The sequence below is a fragment of the Gastrolobium bilobum genome, unplaced genomic scaffold, assembly GCF_033153095.1.
Source record: "Gastrolobium bilobum isolate Gb01-03AN ecotype WA unplaced genomic scaffold, APGP_CSIRO_Gbil_v1 utg48451, whole genome shotgun sequence".
Lineage (NCBI taxonomy): Eukaryota > Viridiplantae > Streptophyta > Magnoliopsida > Fabales > Fabaceae > Gastrolobium > Gastrolobium bilobum.
Window position 1 is genome coordinate 35,207 of NW_026899493.1, and position 16,214 is coordinate 51,420.

General features: G+C 43.6%; 2 protein-coding genes and 1 long non-coding RNA gene across 3 annotated transcripts; 1 reads left to right on the forward strand and 2 right to left on the reverse strand.

Annotated features, from left to right (window-relative positions):
- Positions 1-8,020: 8,020 nt before the first annotated feature.
- LOC133290652 (uncharacterized) lies at positions 8,021-8,845 on the reverse strand. Its single transcript, XM_061488771.1, has one exon. The coding sequence runs from the start codon at positions 8,843-8,845 to the stop codon at positions 8,021-8,023; it is 825 nt and encodes a 274-aa protein (XP_061344755.1).
- A 78-nt stretch (positions 8,846-8,923) lies between these two features.
- Positions 8,924-9,586, reverse strand: LOC133290653 (leucine-rich repeat extensin-like protein 5). The gene has a single exon (XM_061488772.1). It carries the CDS (start codon positions 9,584-9,586, stop codon positions 8,924-8,926), a length of 663 nt encoding a protein of 220 aa, XP_061344756.1.
- Positions 9,587-11,083: 1,497 nt separating this feature from the next.
- LOC133290655 (uncharacterized) lies at positions 11,084-14,123 on the forward strand. Its single transcript, XR_009748710.1, has 5 exons — positions 11,084-11,415; positions 11,515-11,623; positions 11,736-11,820; positions 13,178-13,246; positions 13,918-14,123. It is a non-coding gene; the product is annotated as an uncharacterized LOC133290655 (long non-coding RNA).
- The last annotated feature ends 2,091 nt before the right edge of the window (positions 14,124-16,214 follow it).

Consider the following 16,214-nt stretch of genomic DNA (forward strand, 5'->3'; position numbering starts at 1 on the left):
ACTTGGCCAGGTACTCATCAACAGACAACGAGCCCTGAACCAACCTGTCGAACTCTCCTTGCTTCCGCTCCTGCGCATCATATGGAAAATATCTCCCAAGGAAGCAATCCTCAAAGAATGGCCACATCTTAACATGACTCTGCATCTCAAAAGCATGAGAGGTGTTCATCCACCACTCGTGGGCATCGCCCTCCAGCATGTAGGTCGCGAACATCAGCTTCTGCGGATCTGTACACTGCATGACCCGAAAGATCTTATCCAGCGCCTGTAGCCATCTAGCCGCTGCAATAGGATCGTAAGATCCATCAAAAGTAGGTGGCTTATGCTTGCAAAAAGAATTAAGTCAGCGATCAGTCACATCTCTATCTTCAGCAGGCTCCACAAAGGGTTCCATCACCCCAGTCAAGTGACCAGTGCCCTCAACCTGGCTCTGACTCTCGTCCTGCAGACTAGGTGGAGGCAGCGACAGTGGTGGCAGTGGAGGTAGTGGCGGAGGGAACTGACCAACTGCAGGACCAACCCTTATCTCCTCCAACATGACCCTCATCATGGTCATATTCGCCAGTCGGTTCGCCTCAAGAGCATCCTCTGTGGCCTTCTGGTTCGCCTCACGAGCGGCGTCCATCATTGCCATGTTGGCCAATCTAGTGGCCTCCTGCATCTCGGCCAATGCAGTCAGGATTGGGTCGGGTTGACCCTCAACAGTCTCTCGTGTTCTCCTGGATCCTACCATTACTCTGCACAAGTTACACAAATTATAAGTTGATCAGGCCCACGCAATGTGATCACATGTGCATCATCATAATAAAACCCAACGGAGCATCCTAATTATTGCAATACATACACAACCAAGCATCCTAATTATTGCAATACATACAATAATATCAATATCCGAATATCATATCCGGATATACATATCCGAACTTCAAAAGACCCCATATCCGGATATCCATATCCAGATATTTTGCGACAGAATGCAGTTTCTGCATTTCGCGAAGATATCCATCCAAGGTTCCATTTTTAACACTTCCAAACGTCAAATCATGCATTTTTACTCTGTTCAAGGTTCATATATCAGTTGGTTACTTGTTTAACTCCTTAAACATACCAAGACATCTCTTGTAATCATCAAAACACATGATCAAGGTTGAGTCACTTACCCAAAGCTTAAAACATAACAAAAGGTTGCTCTTGGAGCTCACAACCAGCTCCCAAGATTCTGACTTCCCAAGGAAAACGAAAATGATGCTCAAGGTTGGTTCTTTCACCTCAAAGGTCACTCCTTGGACCTCCAAATGCCATGACCATGGCTTCCCAACACCCAAACCACACAAGGTTAGCACCCTCACCAACTCACAGTGGCTGGAAACTCAGAACAAGGCCACCAACACACTAGCAATGCCCACTCTCACTCACCACATGTGTTTAGGAGAAGTTTTCATGAAGGAATATGCCTCAAAGCTCAAGAAATGGATGAAGGAAGGAAATGGAGCAATGAGGGAATGCTGGTCAGCCACCAAAGTCACGTATGAAGAGTGTATGGCCTAGGGTTTTGTGCAGAAATGTTATATATATATATAGCTCACTTAAACCTTAACACACAGTATTAACGTTAATTGCTACGCTTAACATTTTAACCCTAAACTCAGGATTCTGAACCTACTCAATTTTACAGGATTTAACATATTTTTCTTATATTTTTCGCAGCACCTTTCCGGTACGCGCTTTTCCATAGCCAGTATCAGTTCTGGCTCCAGTTCTCATTATTTTGACTTGAAACTTGTTTTACAAGTCCTATATATTATTCTATGAATTTTCATGCACTTATTATAATTTTTCGGAATACTTAATCGGTACGCATTTATACCGAGTAGCAGAACCGGTATCTGTACTTTCGTCAGAAAATCGACTTTCAGCATTATTACTCACTTACTATAATTATTAGAGCCTCATAGTAATTATTAGGTTAAATTATGGAATTATTTCCTAATTTCACATAATTAATTAATTAACTTCCTTAATTAACGGTGCGAGTTCTTACAGTCAGGATCGCCTGCTTACGGAGGGTCTGGCCTGAAAAGGGGGGAGATGAGAACTTGACCTCGCCTAGGGCCTCCACGGCGCCGCGCCCTGATGACTCAGTTGATGGCGAAACGTTAGTAAATAATGCTTTTGATGACGGAGAGCCTCAGGCGACAACTGGTGCACAAGATTCTCCTCCTCCTCCTGTTGAGACCCGCGTAGGCAGGGCCCTCAAGTTGTCAGAGAGGGACCTTGACTATGGGGGTTTCCAAACATTGGGCGACCAAAGATGGTTGTGCCAGAGCGAGTCGATCGCCAGGCATTCATGGACTGCACCCAAGTGGTTATTGGCCGCATCTTAGGGTTGCAGAAGATCGCTCTTGCTATTGACAGCCGCTGCTCCTCGCAAGATGATCGCCTTGAAGAAATAGGGAATAAGGTAGATGATTTGACTGCTGAGGTTGGACGCCTTGGCAAGGAGGTTGCTGATAAAAAGAAAACGAACAGGTCTTTGACTGCGCAGTTGAAGAAGGAGGATGGAGAGGTGAAGCGCTTGACCTCCGAGAAGGATGACCTAACGAAGTCGCTGGAATAGTCTAAGAAGGAGAAATAGGGTCTCCAATTTGAAAAAACTCAACTATCTGGGGATCTATTTTCCGCACATGGGAACCTTCACACCACACAAGAGGATTTCAAAAAGCCATGTGGGTAGGTGGAAAAGCTGGAGGAGGCCTTGGCGAACCTCATGTATGATTCTTTTTTCAACGCACTCCAGCAGGTTTCTGTTCGCTATCCTGATCTTGACATGACGGGTTTTAGCCCGGACTATGAGGTGGAAGGCGACCAGATAGTTGAGTGCCTAGCAGGTGGTGGGGTGGCGGTAATTGAGAGGGGCCCTGACTCTGATTCTGATGAGGAAGAAGATGCGCCAGAAGTTACTCTTATCAGCGAGGCTACTGGTGATGACAACACTGAAGAGGTAGAGGCTGGGCGTGATTTACCAATTGGACTTGATGGCGTGAACCCATCTGGCCCCGAGGCAAGGGCGATGGCGATGCTGTTGTTGCTGGTGTGGAGAACCTTCTTCACTCTGTAGGGGTGGACGCCGTAGGCCTAGAGGCGGGTAGTGATGATGTCACTGTTGGCGTGGCTGAGCCGAATCCGGACACTGCAGCAGAGGCGACCCCTGCGGGAGACCAACCCCTTTGAGCTGGGCGTCTTCATCAGACTTTTTTCTTTCTTTATTTCCTAATGGTTGGTACGCCAACAATTAACCTTATCTTTTAATCTGTGGTTGGTATGTCAGCTGCAGACTAGTAATCCTTTCAAATTACTTAATCAATGTAGTAACGCCTCTGCTTGACACACGCCTTTGTTCGATTTTTCTTTATCAAGTGTTGGTTTCTTCTTGTAATTGTAACTTAGCTGATTAAAACCTTTCCAATACTCATCATTTTACTTCTTCGTTAGGCAGGGTGAGGCTTACCCCACCACTTTGACGTTGGCTGGGGGTGAGAATCTTCCCAGTCGAACGTTTGGCGGGGATGAGAACCATCCCGTTGGTTTGGCGTTGGCTGGGGGTGAGAATCGTCCCAATCTAACTATGGCGGGGGTGAGAACCATCCCATTAGCTTGGCGTTGGCTGGGGGTGACAACCGTCCCAGTCCAACTATGACGGGGGTGAGAACTATCCCGTTAGTTGATCATGCGACTTTAACAAAGAGTTGGTAAATTGGCCATTGTATTTATCGGAAATGTGAAACTCTGCCTCGTTAAAAACCTTTCCCAGTAAAACCCATTGGGACAAAAACATGGGAAAGGAAAAGAGTGCAGGAAGTGCTGCATGGTAGTTTAACAATAATACTTCTTAAGCTTATCTGCATTCCACGCCCTCGGTATGTATTTCCCCCAAGTGTCTCTAGGGAGTAAGTTTCTTTCCCCAGTTTGTTAGCTATCTGGTAAGGTCCTTCCCAGTTTGGGGCGAGCTTTCCTTCTCGGGCGTTCTTGTTGCCTATGTTTGCTCTTCTCAGACTCAAATCTTTTTCTTCAAAATTCCGGGAAATGACTTTCTTGTTGTAATAAGTGGCTGACTTTTCCTTTGAAAAGCAGTCAGATTGAGCGGCAAACCCTCTGAGTTCGTCCAACAGGTCCAATGCTTCATTCAGATTTTGAGTGTTGGCTACCTTGGTAACGTGTTTCCGTCGCCAAGAGGGTTCACCAACTTCAACAGGAATCATGGCTTCAGTGTCGTAAGTCAGTCTGAAAGGCGTCTCCCTAGTGGAAGATTGGGCGGTTGTCCTGTATCCCCACAGGACGTTGTCGAGGTTGTTTATCCACGCCCCCTTGTGTGCTTCCAGTTTCTTCTTAATTCCTTTGGCCAACATTTTGTTGGTCGACTCCACTAAGCCGTTGGATTGGGGGTGTTCAACTGCGGCAAAGTGATGTCGGATCTGCAGATTGCTTAACTCAAGAAATTTGGCGTCGATGAATTGGGTACCATTATCTGTAATGACTTTTGCCGGAATACCGAAGCAGTAGACAATGCTTCTCCAAAAGAACTTCCTTGCTTTCTGAGATGTAATTGTGGCCAAGGGTTCCGCCTCTACCCACTTGGTAAAGTAGTCAATGGCGACAATTAACCATTGGACCCGGCCAGCCGCCATGAGAAAGGGACCCAGAATGTCGATTCCCCACTTGTAGAAATGCCATGGTGAAGTGATTGACGTCAATTCTTCAAGTGGAGCTTTGTGTATGTCGGAAAACCTCTGGCGTCACGCTCCATGGTTGGCCAATAAAATCCAGCTCTTAGTGCTTTCTTTGCTAGCGAGTGACCGCCCATGTGGTGGCCGTTGATTCCTTCATGGATTTCTTCTAAAATGTACTGAACATCTCTGGGGTTCAGACATTTCAGGAGTGGGGTTGAGAGTCCTCGCTTGTACAATCGCCCTTGTACCATGTAGAAATGGGCACTTCTTCGTACAATCTTTCTAGCTTCCTTTTGGTCGAGAGGTAGGACCCCTTCAGCCAAGTAGTTGACAATGGGCGTGATCCAGGTCTCTTCGGCGACCTCAGGGTTTGACTCCGAAATGCTCATGACTATGCATGGGTTAGGCATATTGTGTTGGATCACATAACGATTGTTACCTGGGTTGGTGCTCGCCAACTTGGAGAGAATATTTGCCCTGGTGTTTTCAAAACGCCTGATATGCTCCACCTCGACACTTTCGAAGCTTTGGATTAACTCTTTGACCTTCTCTAAGTACCTGCGCATTAATGGTCTTTTGTTTTGGTATTCACCGGAGATCTGGAATGTTACTAACTGGGAGTCACTGTAGACTTTGAGGCGTTTGGCGCCCATCTCTTTTGCTTGAATTAGGCCAGCAATCATGGCCTCATATTCCGCCTGGTAGTTTGTGGTATTGAATTCAAAAGACAGGGAATGTTCGACAGCAACACTGTCTGGATTCTCAACTATCATTCCTGCACCTGAGCCTTTGGCGTTTGATGAGCCATCAACATATAGTTTCCATATCGCCGATATCGGCGTCCCAGCGGTCTGGGCACTGAGCGAAGAACTTGGTGTCATTTCGACAATGAAATCAGTGAGGGCTTGAGCTTTGATGGCGGTTCTTGGCTCATAATTGATCTGATATTCTGAGAGCTCAATCGCCCAGGACATCATTCGTCCTGCGAGGTCGGGCTTGTGCAAGACTTGGTGGATGGGTTGATTGGTTCTGACAGTGATGGGTGGCACTTGAAGTACGGCCTCAGCCTCGTGTCGCGAAAATGAGTGTAAGGGCAACTTTTTCAACTTGCTGATACCGCAGCTCAGCCCCTTGTAGCACTTTGCTGATGAAGTAAACCGGCTTTGGCCTTCCTCCTTTGGCTCTCTGACCAACGCCGCGCTGATGGCCTCAGTGCCAACCGCGAGGTATAAATACAGAGTTTCGCCACTGTCTGGTTTAGTGAGGACTAGCAGGCAGGACAGGGCCCTTTTGAACTCATGGAAAGCTCCTTCACACTCATCAGACCATGCGAAGGACGTACCCTTTTTGAGCAAACCAAACAGGGGGAGTGATTTGTGTGCAGAATTCGCCAAGAAACGTGTTAGGGCTACCAGTCTTCCAATCAGCTGCTGAACCTCTTTGACTGTTTGCGGGATTTGCATTTCGATGATCGCTTTGCACTTATCAGGGTTGACCTCTATGCCTCTCTCGGTTAGCATGAAGCCTAGAAATTTGCCCACCGGAACACCAAAAGCACACTTACTCAGGTTGAGTCGCATGTTGTACTTTCGCAGCCTATAGAACACGCCCTGAAGATGCGTAAAGTGTTGTTCTGGTGTTTGCGATTTGGCGATCATATCATCAATGTAGACTTCCACGCTGCCGCCAATCAAGTCTTTGAACACTTCATTCATCATTTGCTGGTACGTGGCGCCCGTATTCTTCTGGCCAAAGGGCATCATAGTATAACAGTAATTGGCGTTCTGGGTGATGAACGCCGTCTTGATTTGATCCTCTTCTAGTAATGGAATTTGATTGTAACCAGAGTAGGCATCCATGAATGAGAGTATCTTGAAACCGAATGCATTATCCACCAGCTGATCAATGCTTGGAAATGGATAAGTATCCTTGGGGCATACATTGTTTAGGTCGGTATAATCGACACACATCCTTTACGCCCCACTGGGCTTTTTGACCAATACCGGGTTGGAGAACCAGGTTGTATATTTGACTTTTTTTATGAAGCCAACGTCATGGAGCCTTTCCACTTCCTCGTCGATTACCTTCTGACGATCCGAGCCAAACTTCCTCTTCTTCTGCGCGACGGGCTTTGCTTTGGGATCTATGGACAAACGGTGGCAGCACACTTCAGGATAAATACCTGGCATATCAGATGGTTTCCAGGCGAACAGGTTTCTGTTACTACGTAGTAGCTTGATCAGCTTACTCTTAATTTTTGGATCAATGATCCACCCGATAGTAGTTGTCTGGTGTTCAGCATCTCCCAAAACGACATGCTCTAATTCTCCGTCTGGCGTGGGTCTGGAATGTTCTGCTCGAGGGTCATCTCTAGCGTCGAATTCTACAAGAAAACATTGGTCAAGCTCTTTGTTATTTCTGCTAGTATTTTCTTCCATTACCTGTGATGTCACCACTTGGGGCGTTGGTTTGTCTTTGAAGGTGACCTTAGGTGCTGGTCTCAAAGATATATTGTAGCAACTCCTGGCTACCATTTGGTCGCCTTTTACCGTCGCGACCTTATTGTCCCTCGCCACGAACTTCATCGCCAAGTGCAGATGCGATATGCTTGCTTCAAACGCGGCGAGCATCCTTCTGCCGAGAATTACGTTGTAAGCTGATTGGGTGTCAAGCATCAAGAACTAGATGTCGGCTGACCTTGATGTGGGAGGCTTTCCCAAAGACAAACGCAGGTTTATCATTCCAAGAGGCTTGGTGGTAGTTGCATTGAAACCTGAAAGTTCACCTGCAACTGGGGTTAAGTCATTAACTATAAATCCTAACGCCCTGAAACATGGCAAAAATAAGATATCAGCAGAGATTCCGTGGTCAACAAACACGCGATTGACGTCAAAATTGGCGATTATTGCTTGAATGACAAGAGGGTCATCGTGTCCGGGAAAGACGTCGCCCAAATCGTTGCAATCCCACACGATTTTAGGCTTGGCAGGACCTGAGTCCACTCTTACTTTGCTGATGACTTTACCCGCAACCGCCAAACACTGTTTCAAGTGCCTCTTCTGGGCATTGACCGATTCTCCGCCTCCGCTCAGCCCTCCTGAAATCATGTTTATTACCCCGTGCCTGATGACTGCTAAATCTTCATTATCTCCTTCCCGCCTTTCTCTATTGCTTTGGCTAACCGGCACTCTGCGGTCTCGTGGGGAGTCTTCCCTGCGATCTCGGTCGCGGCGAGGTTGATAACCAGGTTGGTTGTTTCTTCTTCGTTCTGGCGACCTGCTACGCTTGTAGTGTCACCTTCCTGTGCCGGTAGGGCGTGCACCGTCACCTCCGCGCCTTTGAGCACCGCCCTTGATGAGCTCATCAATCTCATCTTTGAGGTGCCTGCATTCCTCGGTACTGTGACTGTTGCTGCGATGGAACTTGCAGTATGCGGCGGCTTCTCTGGTCGACTGCTGGGGCCGTTGGTTACTCTTGGGCTCTTCTTTGTATTCAGTTTGCAGGACGCTGTGTGATTGGCATCCTGATGCGTCACGTCCAGAAGGGCGACTTGCATACTTAGATGATTTATGACCCTTCCTGCTTTCTTCAACTTGGTTCTTACTTTTACTAACTGTTTTCTCTTGGTTAGGGGCGTCATCAACTCGACTCCCTTTATACTCTTCAATTCTCATGAACTTCTGGGCTTTTTTCCTGACCTCTTCTAAGTCATTAATTTCGTGTCGGGTGAGTTCATAAGAGATCACTCCCTGTCGCAAGCCTGAAAGGAGTATATGCACCTGCACCTTTGGGTCTAAGCCCTGCACCTGCAGGGCCTCTTTATCAAAGCGGTCCAAAAAGGATCTGAGGGACTCACCAGATTGTTGGCGAATTTTTTCAAGGGAATGAACGGACTTAGGCACAGGGCGACTGGTTGCGAAGTGGGACTGAAACTTGTTTGCCAAATCGTCCCAGGACGCAATGCTACCAGTGGGTAGAGTGGTGTACCATGTCAGCGCTCTCCCTCCCAGAAGCGTAGGGAAAGTCCTCCACATGAGGAGATCCGTCTCGCCGTGAAGGGTCATGGCTGCTTCAAACTTTTGGATCCACTCAAAAGGATCGGTGTCACCAACATACATGGTGATGTTGGATGGGCCTTTGAAACCAAGGGGTATGGGGGTTAACTGCAAGCTATCAGTCAAGGGATTGTTGCATCCTTACGTATGAGCATGCGTTATCCTTACATTAGGGTTGCGTGCATGCTGGTCCGGTTGTGGGTGGGGTATATGCGGGGCTTCAACTGAATAAGAGAGAGCTGGGGCGTGGTTCAAGGCCTGGTGGGCGCCATATGGTGGCTGACCAGGATTTTGACAAGTCCCTTGGGGTTGTGGGATGGCTACGTTATGAGGTTGCATAGCGTAACCGTGGAAAAGGAAACCAGCAACGTAAGGTTGAGGGAAGGGAGCAGCAACGTTATGAGTGTAAGGTCCTAGGGGGTATGGGGCGACCATAGGGACCCAATGATCATTGTACATTGCTACTGGCTGGCTTCGGGATGGTTGTGGACGATGGGCGAGTGGGATGGCTGGTGGAGCAGCAGTAGGGAATGGCATTCCAAAATGAACTCCCGGCGGTGGGGGTTGGTTTGAAACTAAATTTTCTCCTTGCATTTCACGCATAGGTGCGCGATGATTCGACTGAGCTATTCTGTCGCCAGCTGCTGGCAACTGTGGGCCAACAGATTGTAGTACCGGGGGGAGAGCCTCGCTAGCGGCTCGCTCAGCTGGGGCTGAATGCATGGATGGCGGGGAGTTGGAATGTATTGTTCGCACGTGACTATCAGGGGTAACGACCCTAGCTTGTTCCGCTCTTCTGGTCATGACAACCAGTTTAGTTATCTGGGTGTGAAATGCGTCTTGTGGATCTTTGGTAGGAGAATGGGAATAGAAGTTTATAGTCTCTCCACAGATGGCGCCAATGTACTGTTGGGGTCTATAAGCCCACTGTGTTCCCTTCAGGGATGAGTCACTGTATGGATAATACCCTTAGCACAGGTACAGACCAAGCTAAGAGGTACTTTGCCAAGTATAAGCCAGCAATCAACAATGGATAAGTAAGTGATAATATGACTCAATGTAAATGGGCAGAATAACGATACATAAGATAACTTCATGGTGTGCCCATGCGGCTATTTATAAGGGAGGGTGGTGTGCACCCGGTGTGGGTTGGTGAGAAGGGAGTCAACCCTCCTTGGGATTCACTATCGATGGCAGTGTTGGGCGTGGCAGGCGCTGCTGTTGTAGCAGCGCTGCACCCTCTGTACTTGGTGGTGTCAGCGTGGGGCAAAGGGGGCAGTTTCCCCTTATGGCATCTTGGACGACTGCCTTTGGGGGTTATGGTCCCAAGGTAGGACATTTTGGTGCTTCCTCTTGGGAGAGTCGCCTTGTTGGGAGTTGGGGTATCAACCCAACTGGTAGGGCTGACGTGGATGTTGGGTTGAGGTTGGGCCCTGACCTTTGGGCTACAGAGTTATTGGGCCATTCGGAACAAGTTGTAAGTATAACCTTTCTAAAAAAAATTTGTATATTTTACCCGCCAGAAATTCTTGATAGTTGAAGAAAAATGAATTTTGAATTTTGTGCTTTTGGTTCGTATGGAGGGGGAAATTCGTTGTCTTTATTCCTATCTAAAGATATGTATTATTCTGTAAAACTTTAGCATCAATCCTTTGGAATATCCTATTTTTTATGAGGGAAATTTAAAATGAAAATGTGTGGCTGTAACTCCCCGCAAAATTTGGGAAATTACATAACTTGAAACTAGGGGTGTGTAGCATGCTTGAAATTCGAATTAGACGTGTGTATGGAGTGGAATTTATGTAAGTTAGGAAAATTATTTTGGGTTGACAATATAAGTGAGTGTAGGTGTGGATTTTAAAAGATTCAAGATACTAGTTAAAAAGGGATAATATGGCATTTAATTACCATATAGGTAGGAACTCTAATTATTAATTGTGGGTATATAAAATTACATACATTAATAAATGTATAATTAAATATATATATATATATATATATATATATATATATATATATATTACATGAAATGAGTGACTCATTAGGAAAATGATACTAGACAACTAGCCTTGTCATGCGTTGAGCATAGAAGTAAAGGAAAGGAAAATTTTAGATACTAGTACTAGTGTCCTAAGTAATAAAGTTTGCCACCCCATGCAGCCAATAAGGTGGAGGTAATCCCTTTGCATGTAATCTTATCGGTTAAGTAGTGACACATGTCCACTTGTAGTCATCCTTATCCTTCTTTTCATACGCCCTAAGTCAAGAACAAACAATCAGGTTATTTGTGTGTGTCCTAAACCAAGTCAAGTCCACTCCTTCCACTCCTCTCCATGTGCGCAAGGCTAAGGGAATAAATGGGCTGAATGCCTAGTCTTTTAATTCAGAAGCAAATTTGAACATTCATCACACATCTCTATCAAATTCTCTTGACCGTAAGCCTCTCTAGATGAACACCAAAACTTAATCAGTGTTCCCCTCCTCTCATCCACTCATTTACCCCACTAAGACCGTGAGCTCCATGAGATAAATCAACATGTGAGCCTCTGCCTTTTCCCCATTAGTTGGCCGAATGCAGAACCATGGAGACTGCAACTTGAAACTGCCCTTTTCTTCTCCTTCTGTGTTCAACGGTATGTCTCCTTCAAGGAGATGAAAGTTTTTTTTTTGTTGTTTCCTGTCCTCTCTTCCTTAGACCGATTTGGACTAAGCTTTTCCCTTTGTTGGAACAGGGTTCTGATGTGAGGAAGTCGCACCACTCTTGCATGCAGAATTGAACCAAGCCTACATCCACTTCCTTCTTTCATTGTTCGACCGAAGGACCACATTCAAGGGGATGAGGTATTTATTTATTTTCCTGGTCCAACCCAACTGAACCGGTTCTGATTGAGTGGCCTGTCCACTGCATGCGCATGTTCTGCCTTAATCTAGCTCCTTCCTTTTTCACATGCAGTCTCAAACCGAGTTTTTGGAGCCTAGGAAGGAGGAGGGGTTGTTGCTTGTTCGATTTATGGTCTTGAGTGTGGATGCAAGAAGATGTAAGTTAACTATCAAGATCTTTATTTGTTCCTTGTTGTTCGGCCTGTACATGCTTGCAAGGAGGATGTCATATTGTCATATCTTACTCATTGTTGGTTCGGTCACTGCATGTAGGTTAGGAGGATTCTGTTTTGTCAATTAATTTCCCTTGCTTCTGTCCCTTCGGACAACCGTGGATTTTTATGTATACAAATTCAAAGAACCATTTTAAGCTTGGAAGAGAGCTCATTATCATGTTTTAGGACTGCCCTTTCGGACCAGAATTCTGATTTAGTTTCACATGTTGTAAATCTATGTGGACACCTGTATAAAGGCCCCCCTAGCGCACCCTTAGGCCTTGTAGAGAAGACTATGTAAATAAATAAATTGGATGCACCTAGCATTAGCCTAAACCGAATCTGTATGCATAAGGAACCTAAGGATTTTTGTCAATTGCTAGAAATTGGTGGAATAAATATTAAAGACAGAAAAATAATTAGCATTGGAATCAAGAAATCAGATGTGAACTAAGCTTTGAATGTGTTTATAGATATTATTGACAGCATGTTTGAGCTTTAATTAGTGCACCTTAAGCTTTGTAGATTATATTGTGTAAAGGCTAAATTGTGGCACCCAATTTAGGGGCAGAATCCGAAACTACCTACAAGGAAGACCATGACTATGTCACTGCCATCGATTGTTAAAGGAAGCCCTAAGTCAAAACAATTAAATTAGAAAAAGAACCTTGAAACCCGAATTATAAGTTTGGAAATTTCTCTCTTGATTTTGTTGGGCTGCTCTTTGAATCAGAAAAATGTTAATAGACTTTGCATGTGCTTAGGAGTATGTAGATAGCATGATGAAAAATAAATGGACCACGTATAAGTGACAAAGGCACTGTTTTGCTAGAAAAAGAAAAATGAAATAAAATAAATAATATAGGACTTTAGATGATGGACTTAAAACCGAATCTGTCTGTTCATGGGAACTATGGGATTTTATTAAATTCTATCAATTGGAAGGATAAAATTCAAGGTAGAAAACTATTAACATTAGAAGCATGATAATTGATCAAAATATAAAGATTGGAAGCCTTGTTAATGGACAAGAAACCGAAACCACAAGCATAGAGAATCAAGGCTATGTAAAAGAAAATTGGTAGCACCTAATTAATGGTAAAGACAACCAAATTAAATGCTTAGGGATTTATATTAATGTTAATTGTTAATCTTTGGCAAAACTAAAGTTAAAACAGAAAATTAAATAACAGGTATGCATGGTAAATTGGTTAGCAGTCTTGTATTGAAAGTCCGGAAAGTACATGCATTTTATTGGAATAGTAGATGTGAATTCTGATTGTTGGTACCCAATGTTTAGGTGTGCTAACTTCTAAAAGTGTGGGCTGATTGGTGATGCTTTGATAAAATAAAATGTTAAAGACTCGAGGTAAGTGTTAGGTGGTATTACCTAATGTGACTATTAACTAGTGTATGAAGTTGTGAATTGTTGCTCACATGTGCCTAATGACTATCCTGCTATTTATGATGAAAGTATTCTGCCTATGGAAATGTTATGATGGTAACTCTCTTATGAAAAGAAATGATGGCATGGCAGTATGGTATCAACAGTACATGAAGTACATGTTATGTTAATGATGATATAAGCATGCACTTTACATCATACCGCATTTGTTTTTCTGTTTTGTGTGTGACAACATAGCATGGCATGCACGCACCAGATTCATGTTAGCCTTGAAATTTAGAATAGTTATATACAGGACCATGTGTATGAGCAAGCATCATATAGGCATCCCTCGGTACTAGGGTATGGGACACTTGGCATCCGTCCGCATAGGTCACAGTGGAATTCACCAAATGAGGGTGTTGTGCATTGAATTTCCACTGTGTTTGTACGCGCACGACGGTGCTATGAGCGTAAAGATGGCGTTATATACGCACTATGATATATGATGATGTTTATCAAGAAATGAAGTTAATGTTGATGCGACTGTTTTATAATTTTGTGCCTAGTTTAATACTGTTGCATTATTGGTTTTATTGCCACACTACTGAGATTTTTCTCACCCCTTTGGGGCTGCAATTTTTATAAAATTGCAGGAGGACGAAAGAGTATATGAGGACGTGATTATATGGATATTGCTGTTAAATTCTGATGTGGCTGTTTTAATTGATGGATGACTGTATTATTTTGAGAAATTTGGATTAACTGTTGAACTATGATTTTGCTTTTGTTTTAAGATGTTTATGGTCAGTTAGGACTTTGGAAAAATTCTGGAAACGTTTTGCAAAAACTATTTCTTAAGGTTTTGAATGCAGTTTTATAAACCATTTCGCGAGCACTTTGCAAGTTATATTTAGTGAGGCTACAGACCTCCGAATGAGGTATAATTCATATATACGTAAAGTCCCAGTTGTGTACTTTCAGATTATATAAAGATTATGTTCAACGCTTGTAATTCCGAATTATTATGATTTTTACAAGTCAGGAGGTTTTGGAAAATAATACAATGAATTTTCGAGTACTTTACGAGTTCTGTTTCGTGGGGCTATTCACCTCCGATTCGCGTATAATTTATATGTACGCGAAGCCCCAGATGTCTAGTTTCTATATTACAAAGAATATTTTTGTGGATCGTTGAACTTGATTTTATACGAATTTTTCAAGACAGAAACGTCTGCCAGGAAAATAATATTTTCAGCAAGTCAAGAAATTTTGAAAGTACACTCTGATTTTTGTAAGTAACCCGATTTCAATTATAAGTTTTAATTAGCAATATCAAAATGATTTTTCAATTGTCAAATTGACCTCGAAAACTCTAATTCTGCTTAGCAAACAAACTCTCTTGGATGCATACAAGGGAGGGTGTTATACTAATTGGTATTCATGCCAAATCTTGCAACTTGGGGGTTCATGAATGAATCGAATCAACACCCGAAAGAGAGGGATTCCAGAGAATGTGCTGGTATGGGACGATACAGTTAGGAATGACTTATAAGAATTAATTGGTACTACCTATACTAACAAGATGCATATACTTTTCGGTAGCCTAGATCGGAACAACTCCACAGTTAAGCGTGCTTTGACTTGGAGTAATTCTGGGATGGGTGACCTCCTGGGAAGTTTTCCCGAGAAGTGTGCGAGTGAGGACAAAACACACTGAAAAGTCTCGTGTTAGTGTGTGGGGACAATCATTGATTCTTGCAAGTGGTCGGGCGTTACAAGTGGTATCAGAGCAGGGCCTCTCTTCCAGTACGGTGTGGTTCGAGGACGAACCAGAAGGAAGCTGGTGGGCATGTAACATCCCAAGAGCTGGCAAGGGCAGGGAGTGATCACCGGTGCGAAAGGGCACGAACAATGAGTGGCTCATGCCAAATCTTACAGCTTGGGGGTTCATGAATGAATCGAATCAACACCCGAAAGAGAGGGATTCCAGAGACTGTGCTGGTATGGGACGGTACAGTTAGGAATGACTTATAAGAATTAACTGGTACTACCTATACTAACAAGATGCATCTACTTTTCGGTAGCCCAGATCGGAAGAACTCCACAGTTAAGCATGCTTAATTGGGAGCAATTCTGGGATGGGTGACCTCCTGGGAAGTTTTCTCGGGAAGTGTGCGAGTGAGGACAAAGCACACTGAAAAGTCTCGTGTTAGTGTGTGGGGACACTCATTGATTCTTGCAAGTGGCCGGGCGTTACAGTGGCGATCTACAAATTTCTTGGAGTGAGTCGCTCTGCTTTATTTCAATTATGATATCCAGTCTCATTCTATATTTTTATGCGAAAAATAGGGTTTTTAAAAAAAAAAAAAATGGATTTAAGTAAAAATATAAAAACTTATGTTTCTATCAATTTTACGCGATATTTTTATCCATTTTTAATAAAAAGCGTTTTCATTTGTGTTTTTACACTGCGCTTCTGCTGTGTCTATGTTTTTACATTTTTACACTAGGCTTTGACAAACAGTGTCCTACACACACATAAAATTATGTGGGACTTGTGTGGGCCTATTTGAGAAGAAGAGAGAAAACAAATATGGGCCCTATACATTTTTATGTGTGTAGAAAATAAATTTTATCTCTTATAATATGATAAACATTAATCCCATAAAAAGGGACAGTTATACTTACCATTTTTTTAGTCTTGCTATCCTTATTACCTGTTTCATTATCGTTGAATCAACTTGAAATCAACGGTTGAAAAAGGAAAAAAAGTAATTGTCGTTGATTTCAAATTAATCCAACGGTAACCAAACAAGTAGAAAAAATAATAAAACTAAAATGATAATAAGTATAACATTCACAAAAAAAAAATTGGACTTCCTATTATTTATAGCTGTGTTATAAACAAAAATTATGGTGCTTTTTTTCTATGATTAGTTTACTTTGGTAG

Excerpts from the sequence above, each read along its gene's own strand:
- LOC133290653 (XM_061488772.1), bottom strand. The coding sequence starts at position 9,586 with ATGACCAGAAGAGCGGAACAAGCTAGGGTCGTTACCCCTGATAGTCAC.
- LOC133290652 (XM_061488771.1), bottom strand. The coding sequence starts at position 8,845 with ATGTATGTTGGTGACACCGATCCTTTTGAGTGGATCCAAAAGTTTGAA.